The sequence below is a fragment of the Ochlerotatus camptorhynchus genome, unplaced genomic scaffold (genome assembly GCF_037179485.1).
Source record: "Ochlerotatus camptorhynchus isolate MF236.1 unplaced genomic scaffold, CSIRO-AGI_Acam_v1.1 ptg000326l, whole genome shotgun sequence".
Lineage (NCBI taxonomy): Eukaryota > Metazoa > Arthropoda > Insecta > Diptera > Culicidae > Ochlerotatus > Ochlerotatus camptorhynchus.
In genome coordinates this window covers 90,099-110,450 of record NW_027040814.1, presented here as the reverse complement: position 1 = coordinate 110,450, position 20,352 = coordinate 90,099, and the positions used below count along the sequence as shown (strand labels likewise).

Sequence of the window (20,352 nt, the reverse complement as noted above, 5' to 3'; positions counted from 1 at the left end):
ATGACCACGTCTGATTACACCAGCGACATATTGCGCCCATTATCTCGCCAGGAGTTAAGTGATTTGAAGGATCTGTATTATAAGCATTGCCCACTGGAAATACAGTTCTATTTTTTAATTAAAAACCAGCTCGAATGGGACGAAAAATTAGAAAAGTTAAACAGAAAGCAGTCAATATGTGCAAGGGCATATTTGAAATTTTATTCGCCACGGTTTGTAAACCCGAAAGAAACAGGAACATTCGTGGCGATAACATGTGAAGAATATCCGAGCGTGTATTTCCATTCGTTACGTGAAGGGCCTAGTCAACTATTAAAGTACTTAACCGATACCCAGCGAATCAATTGGTCCTGTCATCCTGTATTGTGTAGCATAAGTGATCAGCATATGGAAATTCTGGATACATTACTGAAGCAGGTCAATTGTGTAGGCGAACTGCTATCCGATTGCTCGTACTACATGATAACGAACAACCAAGCTGCGAACTTTGAATATGAGTGAGTTTTCTGATAAAAATGTATTAGTGCTTGTCAATTATTATTATTCTCTTCCAGGGTTCCATCAGATGTAGTTATTAAAGAACTTGATCCTGCTTACGGAAGTTTAATGAACGAACGGTGGCCGCATCGTTATCCTAACTCGGAAATGTACATCAAACTACTGATTGAACTGAATGGTGGTTTGGGACTATTCAACAAAGACAGCGACGATATTATAGGCTGGGCGTTGAAGAATGAGTTTGCTGGTGTTGGGTAATATTTTACTGGCAACATAGACCGCGGATAAGTGAGAACAACACTTGAAAATATTATCATAGTAGTAGCGATTGTCGGCAGACCCAATATAGGTACCCGATCCAGGTTGGATCACAGACAAACAGACATAACACATTGAATATTTCTCACTGTAAAACATCGTCGCTAAAACATTACCGCCATCTGTTGAATACACTGTGGTGGGTAGTACGCTGAACAGATGGCGGTAGTGTGTAAACGTCAAACGCAAGGAAATTGACTATGCGTGTCACAGGTGGCGGTGCTACCAACTACGATACTTTTAAATGGACCGTTAAATGCTTGTTCGATGAACAACTTGCTAGAGTTATGTCTTTTGTCTGTGGTTGGATTGTAACTGAATCAAAAATTAATTCGCTATAAGTTTTACTACATGCAGAGCTGATAATAGCGTATACAATAGTGCTGTTTCCGCTTACCCCACGTTTCCATTCCTTCTGTGTAATAATTACCACCATAAGGTATAGGTACAATAATCCACATTCTGTTTTAATAGGGGAAATGTCGGCTTCGGCAATACAGTCAGGCGAACTTGAGAGCTCAATGCTAGATACATTGTGTTCCAGAGCATCTATTGGTCAGGTTAAGGTATTGCCGAAGCCGACATTTCCCCTATTCAAATTATCCTAAAATCCAAAATTTTCAAATACTCAGGTTTTGCCAAAAGATTTCTGTCTTGATTAAGAACCGCCCTACACTCTAAAAAATCTTCACGTCCGATTTACGTGAAATATCATATATTTAGAAAATCTCAAATGTTACGTGACGTAAGTAACTTTGGCCTGCATTACACGTCATTAAACGGGAAATGTCGAGCTGCACGGTGGTGCCCATCTCGGCAAAAAATCTAAGTGTGTGGATCAGATCAAAAATGAATTAACAAAGTAACTTGGAATTGACTTGAACGCCTTGAAAAAAAACTATGCCTTATGCTCCATGTGCGAGTGGAAACACTTCAGGAAGACTAGATTAACTTTCCAAAACTCCACCCAGTGCCGTAACTGCCAGGCGGCAAAGGCGCAGCTGTAAAGCAAGACCATGTTGGAGGCAGTTGGGTTAGATTCGGTCATGGATTTTTTCGGATCGAAATATCCTTGGGCCACCAGAATTGTACTTGGCACCAGGAGTTTTTCTTCTTTCAGACATTATTGACGGAATACATTTTCCATAATAGGGGAATTTACGTATTCTCGTCAATCTAAGCAGCGTCCTAACTTCTATTAGCGATTTCTCAGCGTCACACACATACATGACACGTTTGTTTGTTGACATTTATCTGCTGCTTGCTGTTCTACCAATTCTAATCGACAGAATTGATCAAAACGTTTTGAACATGTTTTTACAACGCCCCAAACTTTTCATGTGAGTGTGACTATTGTCGGCAGTCTCTTTTTCTTCGGCACCCTTTCCATTTGAACTGCGTGTTAACCAGTTGTTCTATTATCGGCAACTCGAAATCAGCCGTATTTTGTAGTGTGTATATTTCATTTAAAGAAAAATATGGCATAACAGGATTGCACAGTCGTAAAAATGTAATCAGGTTGAAGCTGAAAAGGTAAGGAATCGGCTTTATACATTCAGCGAAGAGTTTTGATGGGAAAATACAGTGAAATTAACGTTTCAATTTCGGTTGCCGAAAACAGTCAATGGGTGCCGAAGCCATAATTTACCCTATTTGTTTTACCACTTCGCAATCTCACGGGCACACATCTGGCGATCTACTTAATGAACAAATTTCAAAATTAATCTATATGTCTGCTGCAGAGCAGCAAGCACCTCATTTAATTTTGAAAACGCGAAGTGGAGGAATTCCATGAACCTTCACCTTAACACATCATTTCAATAACACCTGTCTAGCCAACGCCAAACGAAAATGAAAATGAAGCACGTTAAGAATGAAAGGCTAGCTGTGGATTTTTTTTGTCTTGCTTTGCTCACTTCCTTTCAATGGAAGTCGATTTTCGAGTTGAAACGAAGCATCAATTGGCTTTCAATTCCTTTCACCGCCGCTCTGTCACCTACTCTTTCAATGTATTTAATATGTGTTATGCCTTGTTTTCATTAAATTTCAAATATGTGTCTGGAAGATAAATTAAACATATTACCTGTAATCTTCAAGCAGAGGCGCGAGGAATGGGTGGGACAGATGGTACATATCCTACACACAAAAATACCTGGGGAGGACAGCCAAGGCTTTGTCCCACACACGATTTTATAGAGAACATAGTTAAAAACGTTAAATTATCCTACAATGTCAAAATCTGGCCCTTCTTACTAATCACATGATGTATTTTAACCCTAATTAGCTAGAAACTGGGGCCGGGGATTCCCGGAACACGGCCGGATGCGCGAAATGTTTTAAATATATCAAGCTGAACAATGCATCAGGTCCTAAGTAACATTGACAGATTCTCTTCGTCGGTTATCTTTTTGCATCTCCATGGCCAAGTTAAGACATTTCCAGCTATATCAAGTACACAGATCGATGAAAGAAGCTATTATCTAGCATCTAATATGTCAAAAACGACAAGAAACGGTTCTGTACTCAAGTTATTAACGAAAGAGAAAGTCGATGAAGTGAATCGATCAATGTTACTTAGAACCAATTGTTCAGCTTGATATATTTTCATTTTCCGTCACATACGTCATGAAAGGTCGGTTGATGTACCTCATGTAAGACGAACTGATCAAAGTCGAACGCTCTTTCACTGCTACACCGAAGCTTGAAAGATATACGAATGAAACGATGGGAGAAAGAGAAACAAACTATAGAAAATAAATTGCAACCTTTTCTTGTAACTTACAAGTCATCAAATCCTCATCATAACATCAAATGAATTCATAATTCTGGAAAACAATTTTTTATAGCAAAAGAATAGCATGCTTGCTTAACTGATTCATTTCAACTTTGTAGTCAATTGGTTACCCATGATGACTTCTGTACGTTTATCATAGAGCTGATATTCATGCATTGGTTGGCATAGAAAGCTCCCAATTAATAACTGTGGATGTGCATATAGAAGACTAAGTTGAGAGCCAGCAAAACGCTCGTTACAGAAGCCTAGTAAGCCTAGAACACGAAGAAGAAGGAAGAAGGGTATCAACATATCTTGGATCTTGGGGAAGAGGATAAGGGCATAAGATTTAAAATTTAGAGTAAAATCCCCATAATCATACTCCCCCATACTTATTAAAAATACCCTCTTCAAGTGTCGACGCAATATATGGATAGACCCTTATGCTAATAATGTTTGTTTGCTCATAGTATTGGTAGATAAAATTTTTCATGTTTTTTTGTTTTGTCACTTGCACTACTTTCCTTACCTGCTCAATTGTAGGATATTTGAAATTTTTCTTACCATAATCATTGAATTTGGCGCTATTCGGCCGAATAACTTTGTTCTTTTTTCGGAAAGCCAAATCCAAATTTGACTGGCATTCGACCGATGATTTGGAATTGAATTATTTATTTAAAAAAAATGTAATTGCTTCAAGAACACTCTATTTTTAATTAAAGCTCAATGAATGCCAGTTTTTTTTTAATGATGAAAAATGTGTCTGAAAGTGATAATTTTTCTGAGCACAATGATTTTTTATTTGTTTCCATTGACTTTTATCTCGATTTTAAAATCAAGAAATAAAATGCTTGACATATTTTACTTTTCGACATATATCAATAAGACAGCTCGTTGTGTTCACTTTGATACTATAGAGGTAACTCTAAGACCAGAAGGTTTCGAAGAAACGTGCTCAACTTTTTGGCTCTGCTCTGGTACTATCTTCGGTCCCAAGCTAATCGATGCACCCCTCGAAACATAGGAAAATCCACGAACCCCTCATTTTATTTGTCAAACTTTCATAGCAAATCAAAACAGACATAGTGTAGTACTGGAATTTCGACTAGAATGGAGTACGTTAATCGATTTTGGTTGGGACCAATAGGCTAGTCAAGTAGTGAGCCATTTTAAAATCGTTAGTTTCCACCGGTTAATACTATGCCGTTTGCAGCAATGTCAGAGGATGGGCTGGGTCTGAGCGGAATGCTCTGTTAAACTTATGGGCAAAGTGCGACCCACGGGCAGCACGTGATGATAGGATCTCTATGATGCTACAACTTCAGCTTGAATTGTTACTTGAAAAATTACGAATGTATAGCCGAAGTGATTGGGAAATACGCAAAATTCAACTTAAAATATGGCCATCGACAACTATTAAAAATAACGGGCATGAGCACCTTTTCGTGTGTTTACAGGAGAAGGCTATTTCGCGATGGATGTCCTCAACAAGAACGTCACTCCATGGTTGACTAAATCCGAATGAATGTTTGACTAAATCCGAATGAATGTTTATTTAATTATTTTCTTGGTCGGCACATCTCAGTGAGAGAAAAGAACCTCGAGAGACAAAGACTGATATAGGTTCTTGGTAACATGCTGATGTATTTGGAAATTATTAAAGGCGACTACCTGTCGTGTGTAATTACCGATAAAGGTGTAATTTGAGAAGGGCACAAAGTGTGCATGGGAGTTTGCATCGTTGTCAGTTTCAACATAGGCAATCGAATTTGAAGTTCTAGCATATTTGGCCCTTGACGATGAGAATTGTGGATGCTATTTTTTCCTTGATTTGTTTTCCGTCGATATTGTTTTCCGTACTGAGTACCAATGCTACCGGCGCCAGGGAGGCAGATCCCACACCTGGACCCTACCTATCGACCCAACAAACTCATGGACTGGAACCAACGGCTTTACTTCCCTCCCTTCCGGAGAAAGGCGTGATCAGAGATTTTATGCCTCAGAAAATCCCGGTGGCGCCGACTGGGATGAGAGGCAATCACGCTTACCACTACACCACAGACACCGCTATTTGGTTAGTTGAAAAGCCAATTAATCATTGTGCTGGTGTAGATCGCAGCAATTCTGGTATAGGGAAAATGAATGTAATGTCGACCGACCTAAATGCCCTTAATCTGGGCCCATACATAAATTCATTAATCGACTAAATTTTCAAAAGCGACCAAAATGATTCATTCATCGCGTTCATCGAGATAAAATTGATAAATAACAGATTTTTAGCAATGGGCCCAATCTTAGATCTATAGTCCAACATTAGAGCCATTTCCCCTATATGGTATTTATATAATCGCATTCGGTAGGACCCGATTTATTTTTCTTTATTTAACGTCGGTCTCTGTTCCGCAATCTAGTGCCAATCACCGACGGACATCGATTGCCATCCATTGACGGCAGTCGAATGTGCAGGAAGGCAGCTTCCACACCTGCTTAGGATATCGCACCCATTCACAACACACATGGGCCGGGACCAACGGCTTTACTTCCCTTCCGAAGAAAGACGTGACCAGAGATTTTTATGCCTCAGAAAAATCCCACCGACCTCGGCTGGTATTGAACCCAGACCCATCGGGGTGTTAGAAAGCAGTCACACTTACCACTACCCCACCGGCTCCGGCAGGACCCGATTTATTACGTTATGATTTGATAATTCAGCCGATGTGGATTTGGCCGTTAAATGCATGTTCGATGAAAAACATGCTAGTGTTATGTTTGCTTGTCTCTGATTTTACCATGATGATTTAGAAAAAAAAAATCTTTTTTCACATTTCCCTCATAATCTCAGGAATTATCTGAGCTGTTTAGATGTTTGATATATTTTTTTAAATAAAATGTCGGTGTCGGTGGCGTGGTAAGTGTCTCGTTAAGGTTTTGAAAGCAACTTGGTTTTTAAGGGTATTAAGGTTAGATGTACATGTTAATGTACTTTTAATAATACATATTCGTAATATGCATTAAAATGGAACCGAAATCCAAAATTTCGTCAATTTTAGTGCACTGGAACTATTATAAATAAGTGCGATTACTACATTAGAAAAAAATCGCCATCTTAGCACACCTTGGTGGGGCTTTATATGGGAGCTAAAAAACCGACCACAAATTCGTCGGATGAGTCAGTTAGTACTTTTAATAATTTATTTGTTTGTCAATATCAACAGGTTCAATGCAATCCCAATGATGGTTTGCCTTCTTTTGAAGCCAGCAGTGAACCTGTTGATACTTGCACTATGTTCACCTCCTACTTATATCGAATATGTGTGTCGTTATATTTTTCCAGTCATTTACAGGTCATGCCAAACCATCGTCAAAAGGGTTACGGAGAACTACTAGCCAAGGCAATTACCAAAAAAATTGCTCTCGAAGATGGTGGAACTGTAAACTTGTTCATAGTTGATAAAAATGTAAACTCTATACACTTGTTTACCAAACTGGGATACAAATTGATAGCTGGCTCCAATTGGATTCAAGCTAGGAATATTCAATAGAAAGAAGAATTAACATAAAACCCGCTTTAACTAGATGTAATCAATTGGATGGATTGTGATAAATCAACTACTGAAGGGTGCATTATTTTGTTGGATAATTCATTCTTTTCAAAAGTATGCTTACAAATAAACGTGTCTACCTAACTTACTGTTTAGAATGTTCCTCGTACCGATTCTAGTCCAAGAGCCTCTGCCATGCAGCATATTGTTGCAGTAGTCAGTTCAGGGTATTGTTCTTTCATGCCACAGACAAACTGCAGGTAGTCTGTCTGGCCGATTCTTTCCAGCACATCATTACTAAGGATTCTATTAGGTAAGTCATAGAATGTCATTAGCCTGACAATCCGCGACCGACCATCATCGCATAGTTCGGACAACAACTCGGCTAGAGGGCGTTCCGACGGGACGCCTACAACGTACGAACGAATCAGGTGGTTACTTTCCTTCAATATTTGCTCCATACGTAGGCGAATGCGATCGACCAACGATTGTAACATATCTTGCGATATAAGCATGTCGGATTCAGCTATTGCTCTTCGCCTGGCAATGATAGAAGCGATTATACGGAACTGCCATAGTTCGGAGGAATTGCAAGATGAATTAAAATTGATGATGAACTGGAATGGGACAAAAAGGAATTTTTTTGCATCAACTCAATGGCATAAAACTATGATGTCTTACATTCATCAAATCCATGAAAATCGTCAATCCGTGCATTTTGTCATGCGTGATACAGTCGTACGTTTGTAGCATTAGCATTTGGATCACACTTCGTTCCGCCGCGGGTATCGATTCGATTTCGTCGATTTCACTGTGTTCCGCAGGGAGCAAGAATTTAGTTGCTATATTCGAAATTCTTTGATCCGTTGAGAATGCTAGCAAGCCGTTTGCGTCGATTTTCCATGAGTTGTATTTACTGGTCGTCAGCGTTTGCGTTAGCATTGATTTTAGACGGTTAGGATCTTCTAAGTAGGATAGGCAACCAGCGCGTTGCTTCAAATCAATGCATCCACTAGCTTTGAGGATATTCCTGCAAAAAAAAAAGAAATGTTTTTCGAAATTTTCGAAAGAGAAATAATATTTAAAAACCCTATCAATCGTAAGTTAAATACTGGAATGAAGCTTTACATCGGAGAACTGTCAGCTTCGGAAACCTGTACCTATTATCGTCAGTGGGTTACCCCTACAAACTACTTGAGCGCTCAATTTGACCAATCAATTCTCTGAAACATGATGTATGCTAATGCAATAAAAAATGAGCGCCCAAGGGCTTAATTTACCCCCGTTGATAATTGATAAGGATGCAGCATGCTGAAACAAAAGATTGTAGGTACGACATTTCGCAGAAATATATTATTTTGCAGAAAACTATTTGGCGGAATGCTCCATCTCGCAGAATGCCATATTTCACGGAATTTTAATTGGCGGAATACCCCATTTCCCCGCATTCTGTTTTGATTTTTATTTTTATTTGTTGGTGTCAAAATAAAGATAAAGATAAATTCGAAAGAACTACTCAAGTTTGAAAGACGGAAAATTTTTCTAAAATTATTAAATGCAGATTTAAACATTCCGCCAATGGAAATTCCGCAAGACAGGCTATTACGCCAAATGAGATTTCGCGAAATGGTTCATTCCTACAAATGGAAGTCCACGAAATGTCGTACAACCAAAAAATGAGTATAAGATCAAATACTTACTCTAAATTGTGCCAATTCTCCTGATCGAAGTACACATGCCAATAGTTGTGATCTTGCACGTACACCTTGCTGAGTGTATGAAGCTCTGGTAGCATACATGGAGCCATCACTTTAACCGGTTCCGTCTTGCCTTTTTCCAAGTAGTAGATTTCACATAAACACAACTTCCCGGTGTCTATGTCTCGTGGAAGAAATAGTCTTGGCTCGATTGCTAGCACGTACAGGTGTCGGAATGCTTGCAGATGATACCTATTATCATTGCTGTGAATGGGAAACTTCGGAAAGATTGAACATATCAGCGCGGCAATTGCCTCAGGCGAACGCGATAGTGTATAACGTCCGGCACCGAGGAACAGAAATCCTAATGCCATGTGGACTGCCATATGAGATCCGTACGTGACGTGACATTGTCCAAATCTGGATCGCAGCATTCTGATTGCCCGCAGTACCCTTACGTCCCCGGTACCGGCTTGTACCAGGGATACCGAGAGTAAAATCATCATTGTGCAATTTTCAAGTGTTTGTTTACCGGCAAAGTCTCCGAAAGGTCGACCATTGAGTCCAAGGATGTATTTAAGCAGGAAGTGCAATGTTGTGAACGCGCGCTCATCTGCCGTGCCGGCGTATTTTAGGCCAATACAGATAGCTGCCCCGCAGACGATATTGCAATAGGCCTGACATTGCGCTTCATGGTCCGTCGGTTGCGCTTGATGATCAGTGTAGAGCCGATTCCTAATCAATTCCGATAACGCTCGAGGAATTTGGCTGTAAACCCAGTCAGTCGAGGCATCGATTTCGTGCCACATGATAAGATTCTTGGCTACAATTCTCAAAAGCAACAGATCAGGACGAATAAAATCGAGCAGGTATGTTGTATCGGGAGGTTTCATCCAGTTAGCGATTGCTTCATTTCCGGTGCGGAAATACATTAAACCTAGGGCAAGGGTAGCTCCAGGGGCTGTGACATCAATATTTACTGTATCACCTTCTTTGATTTGGAAGGAAGGTAGTTTGTATTTCTCCTTTTGGGCACCTACAAGGGGACGTCTGTTGCCTCCCACCATATAGTAGTGTAGAGTATCCGGGATATCTAAATCACGCAGGACAGTTGATTTCTCTCCTTGTTCTAGGGTTACCAATCCTAGCGCCAAGCCAGCCGTAAGGGCATACGATTCTCGTTCCACGTAGTTTTCCATTTCCGGGCCAGGGGGTCGTCCTATCTCCTGCAGTAGCACTTCCGCTATATGCCGTTTGGCTGTTCCTTGGTATACGAGCCCGATACCCATCAACGATGCTACTTGAATGTTTTGCGAAATATCCAACTCAACCGCAGTCGGAGGAAGTAACGCTTCTATGTGCACGCTTAGCAGCTTAGTTGTTTTTATGTCCATCGTACCCCGATGGGCAGCTGAAATGCCCAGTAGCAAACCCAAACTGATCATTTCGTCACATTTTACTAAATATTCATAGATGCTCATAAACGAAAGAGACTTTAGGTGACCGTTTAGCCCAAGTGCCATCAAGAAGCCGGCGTGTTCCGTTGGAATGTCGGAAACTCCTTTCGGTTTATTGTACGTAATCCAGGTGGAGTCAATCTCAGGCGTATCGGAACATATCCTCAGACCAGCTGCAACCCCGTTATGGAACGTTGGCCATAGATTCATGTTAGGAGGAACTTCCAGCTGCTGGATTTCAATTGTGGCACCTCGGTGTATCTCTTTGCCAGTTAAGCACAGTTTGGGAATGGGCAGCGTCTGCGTTGCGGTCGGGCGGCTGGCCCTCAAAGTGAACATACCACGGCCAATCGGGAGAGCCATTGTTCGAATACACAAAGCGTACAACTGCTTCTCTTGTTCCTCGATAAAATCATGATCCGAAACATTGGGAGCTTGCACGATATCGATTGTCACTGGTTGTGAACTGTTGAGGAACGATTTAACATCGTTGATCCTCAAATCATCTGGAAAACGCAATCTCAACAATTTTGTGTCGATATTTTCCATGCCGTTTTCCTCTTGTTTGGCTTCATTTTTCGGTATGACCTCTGGTTGAGTTTTTCGACGGAGCGAGAGGGAATTTTCCTTCAATCCACTGGTATGTTTTTTGCTTCGAACCGACTGATTTTGGGCATCGAATGTTGCATGAGCATACAGTTCCGGTCTGAGTAGCAGTTCGTAAACTTCCGCGTCATACATATTGATCGGTTTGTTGCGATTGGTTTCCAGAAACTGTGCTATCAGATAGTGTATACTTACGGGCAACTTTTCTAGGGTCAAGCGATTGTATCTTCGCTTCATCAGCACTCGGATCACTACAGTAGCCATCGTTTTATCGACATCGTCCAGTGCAGTAACCTTCCAACTATCAAATAGATTCTCAAATTGTTTCGTAACCCATTTTGACAGACCTTTGGCCCGATAAAGATAAGCTACGATCAAAATTACATCTCGACTACGGCTGTTGATTCTTTCCATACAGGGATAGCTTTCCAGACCGGTTTTGTTGGGATTTGCAATCAACGCATGAACGTAGGGAAATATCCTGGGAATATTTTCAAAGTCAGCATCAAACAAGTTCACAAATTTGGTCTTAGCTTCTTCCTTTATAAAACAGCAGGACCGAAGATCAACCAAATGTTGGAAATCTAAAAAGTAATGCAGCTGAAACTTTTCCAGTTTTACATCCAACGACAGTTCGTACAGAAATTCGGCCAGCAATTTAAGTTCGATTCGCAAGAGGGGCTCTAGCTTTAAGTCCTCGTAGACCAAATGTAACGCATAAAGAATACTGGGGATGTGTTCAAACAGTGCTTTGTCTGACCCATAAGGAATCGGAGCGATTGCTTCTGTATCCTTGTCTGGTGTGTTGTTTTCTCCACTATGCCCAATCAAATACTCCCAATCGCTATCCGTTCCAAGACAGTTTTCACTCTTACGTCGCTTCTTCGGTTCGTCGAATGACGATTTAGAATTGGATTTATTCAATCGGCTGTCAGGAGGCGGAAATGGCCTGCCCATTTGCTGGAACAGCATTCCACCAAAAGCATCCCATTCTCGATTCCCGTCGAAATCCCTCGAACCGGGTGCGTTCTTCGTGCCATACCATCGGATCATCAGGTCTAACGCTAGTTGTTTGGGAAGGGTCTCCCTCAGTGCCAACAAGCAGCGTGACACCAGCTGAGATTCGGTCATTATGGGTAATGAAATTCGGAACATTTTCTCACTGTTAAACACTAAAGTCAACCGATTTCCTGATCCATCTCTGATACTAGAACAATTGCTCAGTCGTGACGAGGTCGCTGCAGAGTGCAATGGTTGCACCGGAGATAGCATATGCAACTCGTCATCGAATCGCGTATCCGTTTGAGGCGGCACCGTTGGCAGTAAACTACTGCGCCGTGGAAAGCCCTGGGATGCACCAAACGAGTTGCTCAGTGCACTAGATGTGACAAAGCTGGTCAGTATACCTGCGACGTGTACCTTGCCGACCTGAGTCGGTCCAGAATAGAGCATTAGAGTCCCACACGGTGCTAACACCGCAATCATATTCAAACGCTTCATACAGACAGCATCTTTAGCTGGAATTTGCATTGAAAGCGTGCTCGGTGATATTTTTATACGATCGGTGGAACAATGATCAATCCGTACCAAGTTCAGTTTCTCCGAGCGAGGCAGCAAATAGCATAGATAGCCATCACCAACCATATCGACGTGCAAAAAACCATTCGAAGCTTTTTCGGGGAATTCTCTGAAATTAAAACAACATTTTAATAGATATTAGAAGGATATTTACTTATAACATACAATGGGAGAAAAACTCGATCGCCGTGATTTATTGGAGTAATGTTCTGTCTAGCTACAACTGTTGTGTTAATTTATTATTGACGTGCTGTTGGCTTCTCTTACTGTTTGCGTGTGATGCGATATAAGCTATTAGGGGTATACACCCTCGTAAATGCGTAAACTTCCATTACACTCCAATGGACCCTGGTATCTTACGATGCGCATAGTTAATACCCCTATTATTTCAGTGAAACATTTTCAACTTTGCACTAAAGAAATCGATTATATGGGCAACTTTACAACAAAAGATACATGTATTTAGGCGAATTCTAGTGGCTCCGTTTTTTTAGTGCATGCTATTCTTTTGCATTATAAATTATTTCACGCTCTGAACGAGAGGAGATTTAGAAATTTGTGCTACGAAGACCTTCTGGAGAAGAAAGTTTGATGGGAGTTCAATTCTAAAACTTTGGTGTTTCTTTAAAATTGTCCCTTTCAAGGGATGTTTCGTAGATACTGAGAAACTGCAATGAGTATTCACCATTCTTATTATCACATGCTGTTCTTTTGAGTTACAGGAATTTACCGAATAGCGCGGTGGATGGTGCTTTCAACCAGTTAAGCTTATTTCCTGCAGCTGTAAATTTCTATTGTTATACGGATATTCTGCCGCTATTCGCATAACAATCCCATGTCCTGTGGATTTCCATGGGACTGCTATGCGAATAGTGGCCGAATATCCGTCTAACACAAGCCAATTATTTCTATTTTTTTCCTCCATCACTAATGAGAAATGATGAAGTATTCGATTTTTTTTTACAGTTGTCATTCTTGCATTTATCGCAAGGATCCGATTCTAATTAAAAGGTCCTGCTATTTATACCCTTCGGGGAGTGTTGAAACACCCTCCAAAGGTGCGACCCTGTGTCAGTTAAAATTGCAACAAAATTAAATAATGACACCGATAATGACCATGCATCAGAATCTTAGTCTTAACCACTTCAAACTAGGGAACAACGAATAGAAGATTAGGAATCACATAGATGAAGACTAACTAACAAATGTTTCCCTTGTTTCAAGATCATCCTCGGTGGACAAAGCCGAGTCTTGTCACTATCAGCAAGACATAAAAAGTAACAAGGACTAAGATGTGTTCCTTTGATTACTGATAAATCCTATTCCCCTAGTTTGAAGTAGGCAGGACTAGGAATCGGTAGTAGATCTTACATCCCGTAGCGTACCACGAAACGGTGATCTCCCCACGTATTAATTATTCAAATGATCAATTGATCATTTTAGATGGTCAAGTTTTGAACCCACCACAGCATGCTTTTTGCTTTTTTTTTGGGACCTCCCTTAGCTCAGTCGGTACACACAAAGAACAAAAATTGTATCTATAAAAATAGTCCATTTTCAATTTAAAAGTTCCCCTCAATTCTATGAACTAACTACAAAAACAGTCAACATAAAAGTTAAATGGTTGGCATAAAAGTTTTTTTTTTCACGATCAACTTGTAATTTTAAAAGTTCATTTTTCAAAATTAAACGTGTTTAACTGTCAAAAATACCTCTTCAACGATGTGATTACTGCGTTTACTGGCAACCCGGGTTACAATTGCCGGCTTTTCCACTTGTGGAATGTTGACATCAGCTGCGAAAACGAGATAAATTTTATTCCAGAAGAAATGAAAAACAGCGACCGTAATGTAATTCTGTAATTTGCCTCGATTGTCTATTAAATATGAGTGTGTTTAATATAATCATTGAACTGTCTTCAAAGTGGTAAGTGGCTGATGAGGATATTTTCGTGGTTGGTGTGAGTAAGAAACTGAATATTATTTTAAATTTCAGAATATGGTTGCTCGTTGGAATCATCGAGAATTCATTCAATCTGATCTTTGCCTTCGACAGAACCGTTGTCTTCGGATTCACGACTTCACGGGGACAGGTTCGACCAGGTTGTGCGACAAACGAAGGAAGGGATCGACCATACGGTGAGGGTAGATCCGATGGAAGTAGCTTGATCGGAGACATGGTTTATCAATCAGATATTATGAAGTCGTAGTTTGCTATCGACGATGGCTGTACCCGCTGCGTGAGTTAAAATTAGTTGATAACGAAAGTCAACACACTTAACGTTAAATTTAAAAAAAACAATTTTGTATTTGCAGAAAACCGGTTACTCGTAGTGGTCCCTGGTGTTCCTCTTCTGCGTAAAGAATGGCACAAGCAAGGTACAATTGAAAAATGCAGACCAACGAGGCACTCGGCGGGTATACACACATTCCAATGTATGGCAGTGTCCGGAACCGGATCATGCGTTCCGGGTATTCTTCGTGATGACCATCACCTGTCGTGATTCCTACCAAGTGTTCTATCAGCACGAGTACTTTCTAGACGTCATTTTATAACATAATTGCAAATAAATATTTTTTCCTGTATAATAATGCTTTGTTAAAATTCAAATTAAGAAACGCTTGCTCTAAAAATGAATTTATTTTATTTCCGACTAAAAATAGCCTATGTAATTTAAAAGTTTGTTTTGAAATGAGAATAATCCACTTTTAATTTCAACACTGCAACGTTTTTCAGTTCACAGTACTGCAATTCGTTTTGAAAGTTTCAACTTTTAAAACTAGAGAGCGGGCAACTTTTGAATTGAGAGTTGACAGACTTTTGTTTTGAATGCTAATGACTTTCTACCAAAAAGAACCAATGCAAACTTTCAATTCCACTAATGGTTTTTTTAATTTTACAAACGAATATTTTTTGTGTGTAAAGACGCAGCTACAAAGCAAGACCATGCTGGAGGTGGCTGGGTTCAATTCCCGGTCCGGTCTAGGAATTTTTCGGGTTGGAAAATTTCTCGACTTCCCTGGGCATAGAAGTATGATTGGACTTGCCACACAATTATACCAATGAAAAAATGGTACAGGCATCGAAAGCTCTCAATTAATAACTGTGGAAGTGCATCTAGAACACTAAGTTGAGAGCACGCAATAAGCTTATATGCGTATGCAATAAGCTTGAAATGCGAAGAAGAAGAAGAAGAAGAAGAACAGCATGCTTTTGGCGCTACTGTATATGGAAGATCAAATGTAAAATACTGTGGTAGCCACAGCATAGTTCTGTCCAAACCTCAGTATTTTCATTGATCCATTAGCTGAGGTACGACAAGCGTTTAAAATTAACAGCGATTTTGGGCTGCGTGATCTAAACGATTGGATAATGTTTGTAATTGGAGCAAAATGAAATTTTGTCACTGTTCCATATTTTGAAAAGGGTACACACAGAGAAATGATTTTTATATTCAAATGGATATATTTTTGGCTCAGGGCCTAATATATTTTTGGTATTGATTCAAATATATTATTTGATTAGTTCAAAGAAAAATATTTTTGAATCAACAAACCGGTTGTAGAGTCAATAATCTGTTTGTTGATTCCAAAAACCATTTTGTTGATTCAAAAATATGTTTCGTTGAACTAGTGATACAATATGTTTCAATCAATAACAAAATACATTAGGCCCTGAAACAAAAATCCATTTTTCTGCGTGTAGTATGCAACGCCGCTATTATTCTTTCTGCACTCTACAAAAGGTACAAATTTTTGGATGGAAAGGACCGTCCAGGATAGATGTAATCATTTTTAAAACCCTTATCAAGAACGGCTGAAAGTCTCTTAAATAAAGAAAAACAATCTTATCAAAGAATAAATAAACAAACACTTGGAATATGATAATAATTTGTATATTTTTTTTCGGGTTAATGGTCCATTCGGGTAAATGATAAATTCGGGTGAATGGAATTCGGGCGAATGTCTTTCGGGAATGTTATAGAATCCCAGTTTTCAACTTTAATGACAATCATTGAGCAATGTTTATGTTAGCAAATTTGCGAAAATAGTTTGTTTTTTTTTTACAATCTACTGTGACTATCATCGCGTGAATGTTTTATACGAATATTTTCATTCTGGAAAAACTTGCTAGTACGCTACAGAACTGACATTAAATTTTATGTAAGAAAATATGCAGACGATGTAAGAAATCCACCCTTGTATCCGATGTTCATGAATTTTATTTAGCGTGTGGGAAAGCCAGTGTTCGGAAAAACCCAAAAACTCAAATCTCATGCATTAGTTTATGCGCCTAGCGTTGCAGACGTTATTCATTGTTATTACCATAAGATTTGCTATTTTTCCCCTTTATTTAACGTTGGTTTCTGTTCCGCAATCTAGTGCCAATCACCGACGGACATCGATTGCCATTGCCATCGAATGTGGAGAAAGGCAGCTTCCACACCTGCGTATGATATCGCACCTATTCATCAATACACATGGCCGGAACCAACGGTTTTACTTCCCTTCCGAAGGAAGACGTGAGCAGAGATTTTTATGCCTCAGAAAAATCCCACCGACCTCAGCTGGGATTGAACTCAGACCCATTGGGGTGAGAAAACAGTCCTACTACCCCGAATGGCCATTACCCCGAAATGAACACAAATGGAAGAACAGCATGTGATCAAAAGAAGGGTAAAATTTTGAGAAGAAAATTTTCTTTTTAAGTTTTAAATTGAATACAAATGATAAAAATAACAATTTAAAATTGATTCATGTAAATCAGTGATGCAAAAGTTTAAAAAATAGTAGATTTTACCTTCTTTCAAACAAGAGCAGTTCTTTTGAGTTTTGTTGTTCTAGTTATTTTTTGCACATTAAAAGTAGCTTGTCATAAAATTAGGACAGATCAGAATTAAAAAAAATATACGAGATTTTACCTTTTTTTCAAACATGAGCAGTTCTTTGGAGTTGTGTAATTTGTTGGTCAAGTTTTGTGAAATAGCTGGTAAAAAATCACGACAAAACTTCACGACAAAGTCAAAGACGAGGGCTGTCCTTAAACTATCCCTTCTTTTACATTGACAATCGTTAAAAAAAAATATTGTCCGAAGACACTGAGCTAATTCAGGACAGATTTTAAGCTCTATCCCGTTTGACATAATGGTCATTTGGCATAGCTACCGTTTAGCAGTAAAACGAAAAAAAAAGAACAGCTCATGTTCAAATCTGAAATCTGAAGTAAATAAGTAGCGGTTCTCCATATTTTTGCCAAATGGGGTATAGCCTCTCGTCCTCCTCTGTTTGGTGCTTTATTGAAATGTGCATGAAATAATAAAAATTATGGTACTACTTACCTCCATTGACTGACATTATCAGTCCAAACATGCTCCAGGCAAAACTCTGGTACAATTGGCTTTGATGGTTCGGCTTGACCAATTTTCCTGACATCCATAAGTGATATGGAGGTCCCTAATGTTGATTGCAACCTTGATAGCGGCGTTGCACCGGTGGCGGCATGAGTTTGAACATGATTTCGGTTGGTTGCACCAACTCCTGTAGTGTTGAGATTGAATGAACCAGCGTGACCGAGTTGCAAATTACTAGCATAGGGACTGCTGTTGGCAGCTCCAAGACTGAAACGGCCCACCGTTGATGCGTTTTGACGTGCTAAAACTATTATAAAAGTTATTTAAAATCTATAAAGTCTAAGTACTTATTCGATAATCTATCACTTACGAGAGCTTTTGTAGAACGATTGTGGTGTAATGACTGTTGGCAGAGGTGTTGTTGCCTGATGAGAAATGTTTCCGGTAACATTGAAAACGCTATTGGAAAAGGAACCACTATCATTACCCCAACCCATGTCGCTCTTCTCCTCTTCGGTAGCCTTTCGTAGGAAACAAACAAAATGCTTTGCTAATTTCTCATCGAACATCAGTACTAAGTTGTTTTCCTCGCAGGAAAACACGACTCGATACTCAGCTTCAGTCAAATAGGCTGTTGAGTTGTTAATTTTTATGAGAACAGGGCACATTTCATCAAGAGGATGTGTTAGAGAGAACAGTCTAGGCATAGGAATCGAATGCGTTTCCAGCACGGCACTTGATGGTTCCTTTTCCAGCAGAATACCATGGGTCGAGACCCAAACGTTCGAGATTGGACATTCTATGCTTGTACCAAAGTTTTCACCACTGCTACAGTAAACCTTCAGAGATGTACCGCCCAATAGGCAAACTGCTGATTTGCTATGATGCACTGGTTTTGCTCTAAAATTGTTGTTATTTTCAATTAAACATCAAATTCCAAGTAATCTCTAGAATTAATTACTAGATGAACATACCGTTTTTCATGCGCATGTGATTCTTTCCTTTCCGATTCCGACGAAATGAAATTCCGTGGACTGAAGAAAGCGTATTTGATAGGGTTTTCACAAGTCAGGCAGACATGTGGTGCAGCTTCGTCACTGCTCAAACCCGTTGTCCAGACAGCAGTGTTACCCTTAACGTAGATTTCCTCTTCCGTATTGAACTCGGCTTCGCGCAGGAAACCGGGTCCTGTCGTGTTGTCTTCTAACTCATTGTACGTCTCACGTAGCAGATAAAATTCCACGGGACTATCATCGAGCGAGATGTTGACATCTTGCATCCGCTGGAGCAGGATGAAGTCGGACGGAACCGGTACAGGTTTCTTCAACACCAAGGGGCCCGGGTGTTCGTTCACCGCCTGACGACCCCGTGGAATAAATTCCTGTGGAAGAGCAACTTACTCACAGGTTCAATAGAAAAACGCAACGTATCTTACCAAAGGCTCTGAGGCGGTTATCATTATTTCGCTGTATTCATCCAGATTTGCAAAATTTTTGAGTACCTCTCAGATGTATACATAACAATTGTACCCAAACCGCTGAAGACGATGCTGAGTCTTGGTAGCTAATCCATTCGAAGTAACGACGATCAAAAAACAAGAACAAGCTAATTCTAGTTCGTGAAATAGCTTTGATCACCGAATAAAAATTTAGAATCCGAATATTCTGCAAGAAAACCGGTACAGGCAAATGACAGTTTAGCTCGCAACTCCGAGAAAAAAAAACAGAAAAAGTCAAAAGCTGTGAACGAGAAGCAGTGTTGCCAAATATACAGATTTTTTAGAATGGTACAGATTTTTAGATAATTTTTCATAACTGATAACAGTCCACGGAGAACAATAGCAGACGTAATTATTTTTCCGGTCAAAATAACTATATCAGTGCTAACATTTGAAAACGGCACAAAAGCCATTTGTAAACAAATGGTTTGTGGGCCCTTTACTCGCTACCCGAAGAACGCCCACGCAAACCAACAGCATTGTCAGGAAGGGGAAAATTTCCCCTACCCGATGTTGCTGTTGTGTCGCGTGGGTGTACTTCAAGTAGTGAGTAAAGGGCCCACAAACCATTTGTTTACAAATGGCTTTTGTGCCGTTTTTAAATGTTAGCACTGATATTGTTCAATTGTTTTAGAGATACAGTCGAAATTCGCTGGTTGGGCCACCACCTCGGCCCAACTAACGAATTTGATTCGCTAGTTGGGCCAACTTACAAAAGGCTAAAATTTGTTGAGGGGTGTGCGCATCCTTTGTTGAAAAGATTTCACAAAAAGCGGATTGAAGCAAGTTGCTTGAGTGGAAAAAGCAAATCATTAAGTACACAATTTTTGTTTTTGTTTTCTTCTAGAATTTTAAATGAAACTCAAATGTTTCGAGCAAATACCAAACGTTAACATTCATTACATATGATTCGCAGTCCTAATCGCATATGCTTACCCGCATAAGCGCGAACCATAAATTGACCTTACCGATAATGGTTATACATTGTTTATAATCCCTGATGCTAAACTTCAACTGAAATGGTTATGGAACTTT

At 39.8% G+C, this 20,352-nt stretch overlaps 2 protein-coding genes across 2 annotated transcripts; one reads left to right on the top strand and one right to left on the bottom strand.

Moving 5' to 3' along the window:
- Positions 1–7,145, top strand: LOC135708080 (uncharacterized). The gene is made up of 3 exons (XM_065230024.1): positions 1–497; positions 555–752; positions 6,924–7,145. Exons 1-3 carry the CDS (start codon positions 1–3, stop codon positions 7,129–7,131), a joined length of 903 nt encoding a protein of 300 aa, XP_065086096.1. The 3' UTR covers positions 7,132–7,145.
- A 55-nt stretch (positions 7,146–7,200) lies between these two features.
- On the bottom strand, positions 7,201–19,507 carry LOC135708087 (anaphase-promoting complex subunit 1-like). Its single transcript, XM_065230032.1, has 7 exons — positions 19,255–19,507; positions 18,794–19,200; positions 18,190–18,719; positions 17,808–18,126; positions 8,832–12,578; positions 7,813–8,161; positions 7,201–7,748 (listed from the first exon to the last, which is right to left on the bottom strand). The coding sequence occupies exons 1-7, from the start codon at positions 19,276–19,278 to the stop codon at positions 7,284–7,286; spliced, it is 5,841 nt and encodes a 1,946-aa protein (XP_065086104.1). The 5' UTR covers positions 19,279–19,507; the 3' UTR covers positions 7,201–7,283.
- Positions 19,508–20,352: the final 845 nt, after the last annotated feature.

What these genes read in the sequence shown, in the direction of transcription:
- LOC135708080 (XM_065230024.1), top strand. Translation starts at nt 1, where the DNA reads ATGACCACGTCTGATTACACCAGCGACATATTGCGCCCATTATCTCGC. An exon ending in GCTGCGAACTTTGAATATGA is followed by an intron (nt 498 to 554) that starts GTGAGTTTTCTG and finishes ATTCTCTTCCAG; the next exon opens with GGTTCCATCAGATGTAGTTA. An exon ending in AATGAGTTTGCTGGTGTTGG is followed by an intron (nt 753 to 6,923) that starts GTAATATTTTAC and finishes ATATTTTTCCAG; the next exon opens with TCATTTACAGGTCATGCCAA.
- LOC135708087 (XM_065230032.1), bottom strand. Translation starts at nt 19,278, where the DNA reads ATGATAACCGCCTCAGAGCCTTTG. An exon ending in ATCGTTCTACAAAAGCTCTC is followed by an intron (nt 18,127 to 18,189) that starts GTAAGTGATAGA and finishes CTTTTATAATAG; the next exon opens with TTTTAGCACGTCAAAACGCA. An exon ending in TTTTCATGGATTTGATGAAT is followed by an intron (nt 7,749 to 7,812) that starts GTAAGACATCAT and finishes GTCCCATTCCAG; the next exon opens with TTCATCATCAATTTTAATTC.